We start from the raw sequence: 10774 nt of genomic DNA, 5'->3' as shown, positions 1-10774 counted from the left end.
GGCTGGTCCATCAGAGTGAATGGGGCACCTGCCCCCCCCAGCCTGCCTTCCTATGGAGGGAGAAATGATCATCATCTTCATCATCCTTATCCACAAACACCATAGATTTAAAGCACCTCCGCACCAACGATCCTGGGAACTGTAGCTTACCCTTCACACAGCTTCAATTCCCAGTAAAGGTAAAGGGACCCCCTTTTATATATATATATATGCCTGTTGTCTTTGTTCATAGAGTTTTCTTGGCAGGGATACTGGAGTGGAAGAGAAGACTCCCTGGAAAAGACCCTGATGTTGGGAAAGATGGAAGGTACAAGGAGAAGGGGACGACAGAGGATGAGATGGGTGGATAGTGTTCTCGAAGCTACCAGCATGAGTTTGACCAAACTGCGGGAGGCAGTGGAAGACAGGAGTGCCTGGCTTGCTCTGGTCCAGGGGGTAACAAAGAGTCGGACACGACTAAACGACTAAACTACAAAGGGACCCCTGACCATTAGGTCCAGTTGTGGCCGACTCTGGGGTTGCGGCACTCATCTCGCTTTATTGGCCGAGGGAGCCAGTGTACAGCTTCCGGGTCATATGGCCAGCATGACTAAGCCGCTTCTGGCGAACCAGAGCAGTGCACGGAAACGCCGTTTACCTTCCTGCCGGAGTGGTACCTATTTATCTACTTGCACTTTGACGTGTTTTCGAACTGCTAGGTTGGCAGGAGCTGGGACCGAGCAACGGGAGCTCACCCCGTCGTGGGGATTCGAGCCGCCAACCTTCTGATTGGCAAGTCCTAGGCTCTGTGGTTTAACCCACAGCGTCACCCACGTCCTCAGTTCCCAGTACCCATAACCAAACTACAGCTCCCAGGATTCTTCAGGGGAAGTAATGTTGTTTTAAATGTATGATGTGTGTGCAGATGTATCTCTCAGGGTTGCCCTCGAAGAACTCAGCAGGGAGGAAGATGGGGACAAAACCAGAATTATTTAGCACTGCTGGTTCACTGGGTTTGGCTTCGCTGGCAACAAAAGTGGAACAAACAACAACAGAACATTCGTGGTTTATAAAGTGAATTGTGGCAGGAAGCTACAGAATGTGTACCAACTGGAAACAAAGCAGTACGTCTGCATGAAACATTCGCAGGTGAAAGCAGTATTAGAATTCCCTGCCCATTGATATAAACCAGGCGTCTCCACTGTACTCTTCAGTGCCTGCTAAAAACATTAGAGAGAGGCAAACAGATGCTTAGAAAATTGAGGTGCTTTTCATCTGCTTCAGTATTTTAACTTTTGCATGTTTTAAAGTATGGTTGTATTTCCCCCCTGATTTTATTGTTTTATCTTTTTGTAAACACTTGGAGGTTGTTGTTTTTATTACATTCAAGCAGTGTGTAGATTTATGAAATAAACTAATATTAATAGCCTCATAAGAATGAACCAACATGAATGCACAATGAATAGGATGTCTGGATAGGGCCCTAATAGTAGATTCTGCCCACTGATACCATAACTTACTAAAGAATATTGTCCTATCTATTGTTCTCAAATGCAAACAAACAAAACACAATAATACTTTGTAATGCAAAGCGTACTGTAAAGCTGTAAAAAGAGAAAGAAATGAATTTCCCCCACTTTCTACTGTTTCAGTCTGTATTTGGAAAGAGATTTGAATGCTGCCCCATTGTGGTTGTGGGTTCTGAAGACATGGTGGTTATTTTGGACTAATTTATTTTTAAAAAGGGAATGATTATTTTCTTGAATTAGGGAGCATACCACCATTTGGTACAGCCAACTTCAGATTATTTCGTCTGGAGTAATCTGCAGTGGGTTTCCTTCTCTTGAATCCTTATTATTATTGTAAATTATGAAGAGCATTTATACGCTCATTTACAATGGCCTTCAGGGATACAACCCCGACCAAAAAAAAAGCAACACTGAAAAACACAACATATAGTCATTCAATCATTCGGAAAATCTTATCTATGGGGGAAAAGCGAAGAGTTATGCAACACCTTAAATGCGAATTTATTATTTTGCAAACTATGGCACGTTATTAGCATTTAGCTTCCCCTCCCATGTAAGTCTGCAACATGTGGTAAAGATGCAAAAAGCGGGAGGCGGAGGCGGCAGCAGCAGCAGTTAATTCGGATTAATCCCTCCGGGGTCAACAAACCAGGATCTGTCTCCCTCGCAGGCACTCGGCACTCCCCTGCTGCGGAGCCGCTCGCGAATATACGGTATCCAGAAGGCGCTCCGCCCAGAATGAGTTTAGAGGGGAGGAGGTCACGTGGACCAGAGAGAGCGAGAGGGCGGGCGGGAGCAAAGCGGGACTTAGGGGAAACTCTCGCGAGAGCTGCACCAGGCAACGGCGCAGCAAGATGGCGGCGCCGGAGACGGAGGTGGTGGCGGCGGCGGGTCCCGCGTCCGGCCCTGAACAGGTAGCGGCCGCAGAGCCCCTTTCTCCGTCGCCCCCCTCGCGGGAGCTGCTGCTCAGCGGCTCTCCTTTCCCTGCGGGGAGGCAGTTGCCCCTCTCGCCGCCCTCCTTTTGCCCCTCCCGCGGGCGAGGGGGGGTTAGGTCCCCTCATGCCCCAGCCCCGCCCCTCTCGCCAGTCACGTGACGCCCTTCTCCCTACCCCAGAAAAAAAAAAAATTGGCCTCCAGGGGCGATTGACCACCATGCCCCTTCTCCAGGTCAGCTCTTTTTCTTATTTATCTCACTCATATATATATATATACCTGCTGCTTTTTATTTATTATTATCGCCTGCATTTTTCCTCCCAAGGCGCCAGGGGTGGGGTTGTTTTTGGGGGTGGGGAGGAGGGGTCCACACACGCTCAGCCCCCGTTTTATTCTCAGCCAGGCTCAGGGGGGCTTATGGCACGAGTGAGCAAGGGTCGCAACCCTGTGGTTATAGCACGGCCTCCGCCTGCAGAGAGTCCCCAATTCAGTCTCTGGCACCTCCAAGTAGGTCTGGGAAATGCACCTGCCCCGAGACCTCAGAGAGGTGCTGCCAGCCCGTGTAGGCGGTACTGAGCTGCATGGGCCAATGGTCCGACCAGGCGCAAGTCGGCTTCTGAAAGGGCCCCTCTCAACCTTGAGGGTTGCCAGATGTTCTTGAACTACAGCTCCCCATCAGCCCTGACTGGCCACGTCGCCTAGGAACGATGGGATTTGTAGTCTGACAACGTCAGGCACCCAAGGTGGAGGAAGGCTGCTCTGAAGTGGTAAAAATCACTCCCGGTGCGTTTGGTAACCCGAATCACGTCAGGTTCATTTATAACCTGCTTTTCCTTTAAGGAGACAAAGTGGCATGTGTGGTTCTTGCTCGCAAATACGGAGTTTTACCTTCGCAACAGCTGTGTGAGGTAGGTTAGGTTAAGCAGTAGCTACTGGCCCTGAATTCCTGAAGGAGCCTCATGGCCTAGTGTGGATGGGAGCTTAAATATAGAAAGCATAAGAACATAGCAAGACGACATTCCAACTCAGACACTTAGTTCATCAGCTCAGTATTCTTTATACTGACAGGCTGTAGAGTTGCAGACAGGACTCTTTCCTAGAAGCTACAGAGTAAAACTGGACCTGCATACAAATCCCCAGAATATGAGCCTGGGTTTCATCATTCTGTATAGTTGCGCAAGTGGCAGTTTGTACCCTGCATCTTGCCACACTTCTATATCCGAAAGGTGTATAAATCCTTAATTCTTGGGGACCTGGTTTACCTGTAGTTTCATCGCTGGTATATATTTGCTTCAGGAAGGAAGCTTTTGCCACTTGTCAGGCACAATTTGTAGTAAAACGGGTTGCCCAGATTGCCTCATGGAAACCATGCAGTGAACTTTATGATTAAATGAGGAGTCACCCATTTGTCTCTCTGTTCAATGTCCCACACTAGCCACTCCTTCCTTCTTGGATGTGTCACACAGTGTTGCTTCAGCCTCAACACCCCACTTCTCTTGGGTACGCCTCCACCCTTTTGATCTGGCATCCATCTTATTCCCTTGACTTAGAAATTCTCGCCTGACTCTGTCCCTTGTTAGATAGATCTGATTTCTCAGGTGTATGCCAAGGAATCACTTTCATCTCAATGTCCCTCCTCTGGGTAGTTATCTTTCTGCTCCTAATTGGTCTCATTAGCAAATTGCTCCTGCCTTTATCCCCCATAAAGAACCAACAAGTTATGACCCAGATAGCTCTCTTGGCCCTTGCCCCCCATCCATTATGACAATCTACCGTATTTTTTGCCCCATAGGACGCACCTAGGTTTTTTTTTGGGGGGGGGAATAAAGGGGAAAAAATTATCCCCCCCCCAGGTGCAGGGCTGGTGCGGGGGAAGCCTGAGCTTCCCCCGACCCCAGCCCCGAGAACAGCCTGCTATCCGCAAGCCTAGGGAAGCCCGGAACTACAGACAGCTCTGCGCAGCGCTCAGGAGCCCGGTGCAACTTCGCGCCGGACTCCCAAGGGCTGCGCAAAGCTGCACAAAGCCCGGGACTGCAGGCAGCTCTGCGCAGCCCTCGGGAGACCGGCGCAAAGTTGCACCGGTCTCCCGAGGGTTGTGCAGAGCTTCCTGAAGCCTGGAGAGCGAGAGGGGTCGCTGTGCACCAACCCCTCTCGTTCTCCAGGCTTCAGCGAAAGCCTGCATTCGCCCCATAGGACGCACACACATTTCCCCTTCATCTTTGGAGGGGGAAAAGTGCGTCCTATAGGGCGAAAAATACGGTACATTTCTCACTGTGCTCTGCTTTTCTTGGCTGGTTTTCTCTCTTGTCTCCAACTGACTTTCATGTTTCTTCCAATTTCAGACCATGTTTCCTCTTCCCCAATCTCCTTGACTGTACTGTCAAAAGCTTTTTCTCCCTGAAATTTACAGGTGTCACTCTTTTTTCTCCATCTGGGCTAAGAGTTTACCTGCCATTCCTTTCAACATCACTAATTTCAGAGCTTCCTACTTCAGGAATTGTTTCTCTTTTTTGAGGAGTTTGTCTTTGGGTTCCCTACTAAGGTTTCTTCCCCCTCCTCTGTCCTCCTCCTAAGTTAAATTTCCTCTTTGAGTAGCTGCCCATTCTGCCTTCTTTCCCCCCCACATCTGATTCTCATACCTTTCTGTATGCAGCATGCAGTTACCTTTTTCATCTGTTAGATGCTTCCCCTTAACCGCATCTAATCTGCTTTTGCAGGTATTGTCCTCTTTTATCTGTAAGGAGACTCTTGTCCCACAAACAAGCACCTGGCTTTCATGGGGAAACTTGACATCATGATCTCTCCTCTCCCCAATTGTCTGTTGATTCTGTGAATATTACACACAGTCTGCCCAAAATTTGTCTCATTCTAGACAGCAGTGCTCTCTCACCTACTACCTATTCTACATGAAGCAGCTTACTTTTTTTCCCCTGTGTGGAGTCTCATCTCACTCAAAGCCAGTAATTCCTGCACAGATTGCTGTGACACATTTGTGTGCTGTGAGATGTAATAAATAAATAGAATCATTATAATTTGCCATCAGCTCAAAGCACTCAGCCCATAGTGGCTCCTGGGTACCTGCGTGATTCTTTGCTCTACTGGGGAAGGACAGTTGTGGCCCATCTCAGTATTGGATGTGATTGGATCATTCAGTTGCTCCTGATGCAGAGATGAAGGGAGTCTGTCCGTTGCATCTCTGTGTGAGTCACTGCTCTGAGCTTACATTGAGAAGAAGCACTTGTAGAAATGTGACTGTCTCAAACACAGACGAGCTCTTCCAAGTGTGGGAAATTCTTAACACTTTCATTTTCTGAAAGCAAACCACTTCAGGTGTGTCTCCAATTATAATTTAGGGAAGTAAGCTCTAGCTATCAGAAGCTTAGGTAACAGTGCTCAGAGTGTTGTTGGCTACAGGTGCTTGGGGTGAGAGGATGGGGGGGGCGCGGGAATTCCCATTCCGCACCTTGTTTTTCCACCGTTTGCTGGGAAACAGCCCACACAGGGCCCGCAATCCTTTTGTTTGGCTGCCATCCATGTGTTAAAAGCAGTGCTACCTTTTAGTGTCCTCCCCACGCCTCACCTTGGGATTCCCCAGGTACATTTACCACTTGGATCATTCTTGCTACTTCCCCTTTATCCCCACCCTCTTTTACCATCTATATTTTTACATAATATCCTTGTGATGAAATCTGTCATGCATAATCTGCCATTTTAAATAAATGATCTAAAAATAAATTTGAATCCAGAATCAAAGCCTTAATTCTCTCAACAGTGTTGAATGTGGATGAAGAGGCTCATATTTTGGCCCTCCACCATTATTTTCCTGAAAGGAGATTGAATCGTACAATTGTAGAGTTGGAAGGGAACCCAAGGATCATCTAGTCCAACCCCCTGCAATACAGAAATTGTTTTCTTAATAGCAGATCTTATTTATTAATTTTCCACAAAGAAAAAATATATGCAAATTTTAACATAAGCCATGTTACTTTATCAATTGACTTTCTGTCCTCCCCTTCCATGGTCTCCATATTTACCCTTAAATGCTACATATTTCGCCTGTACTATTCAATACATTTAATTTAACCTATTTATCTTATTCACACTGTTGTTCATATTTCAAATCCTGCTCGCCTTTTCATCTTGCTATAATTCTTCTTTAAATACTCAATAACAATACAGGAATCTTTTGCCCAACATGGATTGGGGTGCTTTAAGAGTGAAGAACTGAGGTGATAATTTGATTTGTTTTTAAATTCAAATGTAGTACCAAAAAGAATTTGCTGGCTTAAATATTCACTTAATGTTATGGGCTTACTTTACTGACCCTGCGTGCCTGTAGGGAGAGACTGGGAACATGAATTGAGTTTCTCATCTGAAAAATTGGATTAATAGTGATGAGGTGCTTTTCTTCTGGGCATATTTGAATAACATAAATCATGTATGCCTTTCCCTCAGATCAGATCATAATAAGAATTAGTGATTATGTGTTTCCCCCTAAGTACTCAAAGAACTTTGCATATGTTGTTTCAGTAATTCTTAGAACAATCCTGTAAGATAAGCTAGTGAAAACTGGTTGGGGCTAGTATATAGATTGACAAGTTGCTTTTAACACAAGCCTTAAATTAAAAGGTCCTACATAAATTTAGCAGCGATGAAGTAAGAGGGCAAATTCTTTTTTGCATCAGCAGCTGATTAAAGATTAGGTTCTGGACCATAGGAGAGTAACTGCATAGTTTTTATAGCGGAGGTTAATAAACAATGGGATCTGTATTAAGACTGGTACTATTTAACATTTATAAATGATCCTGTGGTCAAGTCTGCAGATTATTGGTTGCTTTTTATGTGGCGCTTGCCTGCATTTAGTTGAACCCCAGCTTTCTAAATACAATGAAATAAATAACAATTGATGAATAACCAGAATAGGAATAACCCAAGGAGCCTGCAGAGAGTCCCAAAAGTGTCTCTGCAACTAGGTAAATAGGAATGAAATGACAAATGAGATTTTCTCTTAAGTGAGTGTAAAGTGAGGCGCCCACAGGTAGAAAATCTTAACCACATAGAAACATGGAGGGTCTAAAGTGTCTGTGACTATCTATTAATATATATTGGGGGGAGGGGGTCATTGTTGATAACTTAATGGAAATGTCAACAGGGTGAGGTTGTGGTAAAATAGTAAACTCAAGAATGGATGGGGAACAAAATAGCCACTGCTTAATGCCCTTTTATAAAACGATGCTGAGCCCACCTTTGGAATATCGTATACAGTTCTCTCTCTCTCACACGCGCACACACACACACAAAATCTCAAAAGACATATTGGAGAAATGGAAGAAGTGCAGGTAAGGACAGCCAAAATGATCACAGGGTTGACAGGCCTTTGTTGTTTCAGAAAAGACGAAATTATTTGTGGCTTCCTTGTTCAGAAAAACAATGGGGCAATGAGAGATGTTTATGAATGGTGTGCAGAATGGGGAAGAGGGAGGACAGATAAATTTTCCTTCCCATCCCGTAATACTAGAACTAAAGGGTAGATGAAATAGATGGTAGTCAATTCAGGACAGATAAAAAAACATAGGGCAGAATTAACTTATAACAGGCGAGGACTGAAGACTTTTGAAAATTCAAGCAGAAATTTCAACCAAAGTTTGATTTTCTGTCTACTTTTTGTACTGTATCATTGCCAACCTCCTAGCGATAACTATAGTTAAGCAGTATATAAATTGTTTAAACACAAAGAAAATAAAAATAATACTCTGGAAGCATCTGCCTGGCTGCTGCTGGAAACGTTGATGGGCTCGACAGCCTTGATGCAGCTGGGATCTCCTTACACTGTTGCTCTTATCCTATATTTCAGATGGCAGACCAAGGCTGAAGGATGGCGCCTTGCGAACTTACGGCTGAGTTGAGATTTGAAATGGGGGTTATTAAAACCAGATTTCAAGCTCTCCTCCACTGTGCTATCCCAGCTCATTGTTGTACAGCACTTTGCATCTAATTAAAAATCTTGTTTCCCGGGAAGCTGAACTCATTCCTCTCCCGAGAGGTGGGGGCGGTTTCATGCTGCCGCAAAAAAAGTCACAAAGTTTGAACCTCTTGGCTTCTTATGACAAACGACTTTTGCTGATTTCCATCTCCCCGTTTTTCTCCCCACCTTTATAGCAAGTGACCAGCAATGGAACTGCAGGGGGAGGTGAAGCGGTTGCTGAGACCCAGCAGCAGAACCAGCCCCAACAGCAAGCTCCAAATGCATGGCAGGTCATCAAAGGAGTCTTGTTCAGGTGAGATCTCGACTGCTCTAGAACTGCCGCGTTGTCATCCTGTGTGTGTATATATCACACTAGAGGGTAGGGTGTGTATGTGTATTTGGTGTTTGTCCTTAAATCACTTGCACTTGGGTTTACATGTCCTGGGTCAAGTTCCTGTACTATGAAAGCAGCCAATGCCCACTGTTTTCATGCATCTGCAGGGCGAAACCCACAATAACTGGTGTTTCTATACCACTTCAGTGTAGTCCAAGCACTTTTTGATATTTTAAATTTTTAAATATTTGTATCCCAATTTTCCAACAGCGGTGCTGCGCTCAAAGCGGCTCACAGTAACAACAAAAGCATTAAAAAATAGCAAACATTTCAACCGGTCATAATCCTATCGAAAACACAAGAGCATACAAAACAAAAGCAAGCACATTCATCAGACAATACGAACTCATGATGAACTCAAATGATCAGAAATGGCTTCTGAGCACCAGCCCTGTGCCAGCAGACATGCTCTTTCTTTGCAAAGATGATCTCAGCCACTCTTGCGACCCCAGACACCCACACTGCGAGTTGGCGAGGGGATAGTGGCTTGACTGTGGCCGTCCAGTTAAGTTTATGAAAGAGGTGGCATTTGAACTAGGGACTTATACTATCTTGGCCTCCTAGGCACGCTGTCTCAACTGCATAGCACTAAATGACCAACCTAAAACCTGTTTCTCTAAGGTGAGCTGAAGTGCCTCTGCCTCTCACCTTCAGCTCAGACCCTCTAATTGCCCAAGGAGCATTCTGCATCCATTGGTGCACGGTAAACCAGTATGCTTCCACCTCCCCAGATCACCTTAGAGCTAGAAAAGGGAAGTGGAGCCATGTGGGTTTCACTCTGTGCCAGCAGGGCTTCTGAGCTCAGAGAGCACCCATCATTGCGTGCAGAGACAGAGCAACCAATGTGCCTAAGAAGTGCAGGCAGGCAGAGCGATCTGATGCACCTCCACTCCCCCTCCTGGCTTTTCAGGTGCAAGCCGAAGCGTGGGAAGCAGAGGTCCATCACCTTCACTCTGGGTTTATAGGCTCAGGGCCTATTTTCTGCTCTCGGCCTGGAGCTGAAAAGAAGGAGCGGATTTTTCTCTGATCCTGTTCTACATTCCAGACATAGGAACCTAGGGAGCTGCCTTATACCGAGTCAGACCCGTGGTCCATTTAGCTCAGTATTGTCTGGACTGGCAGGCAGGTTCCCAAGCTTTCAGACGGGGTTCTCTCCCAGCCATACCTGAGGATGTTGGGGATTGAACCCAGAACCTTCTGCATGCAAAGCAGATGCTCTACCACTGAACTACTCTTTCCCCCTTAATAAAAGGGGCATCTTGTCCTTCGGAAGGTGTGTGTTTGGTGGGGGGGAGGTGTCCTTTTTGGTTAGTTAGAATTTGCCAGCCCCTGGTCCGGATGGTTCCTCTTAAAACTGCAGCTGGAGGCTTGCATGATTGAATTCTCCACCATGCAAGAAACATTCCCTACAGATAAATCTAACAGCAGTAAAACTAACATGCTGGGACATCAGCTGGGCTAGACCAGACCTCTGTCATCTTCTTCAGTGCTCTTCTGCATGCAGAAATTTATTCTATATGGAGGACAATAAGCATCTTCCCTCCACCTGCAGATTGAAGTAGCACATTGAAGAAACAGGCTTTACGTGCTGTTTCATGAGACCTAAGAACCATGGCTTTATGTCCTTGTGAACATGGTGGTGGTCTTCCTCCAAGTGATTAGTATGTAGGTAGTGGCCTGTATGCAGAATCAGACCATTGGTCCACCCAGCTCGGTATTTGTCTCCCCCCGACTGGGAGAAAAAAAACAAAAGCTCCCATGTGAGAGCAGGGAGGATCTTCTACTTTCTGTGTGAGACAAGGGTTGGAGCTACCTTTGAGAGAGTAGGATTGTGTTTTCTCTTTCTTTCTCTGTTTTTGTTTTTATTTAGATTAGTTTACTTTATATTTCTGTGAAAAAAGCTTTAATAAAATCTTATTTTAAAAGAAGAATTTGTCTACACCAGCCTTCTTCAGCTTAGCAATGTGAGAGAGC

At 45.6% G+C, this 10774-nt stretch overlaps 1 protein-coding gene across 2 annotated transcripts in view; it reads left to right on the top strand.

The window, feature by feature from the left end:
* Nucleotides 1–2297: 2297 nt before the first annotated feature.
* CLPTM1 (CLPTM1 regulator of GABA type A receptor forward trafficking) overlaps nt 2298–10774 on the top strand; it is a 31990-nt gene continuing 23513 nt past the window's right edge. Inside the window, exons 1-2 of one of the 2 annotated variants that reach the window (XM_053397805.1) lie at nt 2298–2422; nt 8601–8719. In XM_053397805.1, coding sequence (XP_053253780.1) covers nt 2363–2422; nt 8601–8719 — 179 coding nt within the window. In that variant the 5' untranslated portion in view covers nt 2298–2362. Of the gene's footprint in view, nt 2423–2581; nt 2676–8600; nt 8720–10774 lie in introns of those variants that run through there. The other variant, XM_053397804.1, reaches the window with a different exon arrangement.

This window comes from Podarcis raffonei, chromosome 8 (genome assembly GCF_027172205.1).
Source record: "Podarcis raffonei isolate rPodRaf1 chromosome 8, rPodRaf1.pri, whole genome shotgun sequence".
NCBI lineage: Eukaryota > Metazoa > Chordata > Lepidosauria > Squamata > Lacertidae > Podarcis > Podarcis raffonei.
The sequence above is the reverse complement of the archived record's forward strand: the minus strand, read 5'-3'. Positions and strand labels throughout refer to the sequence as shown.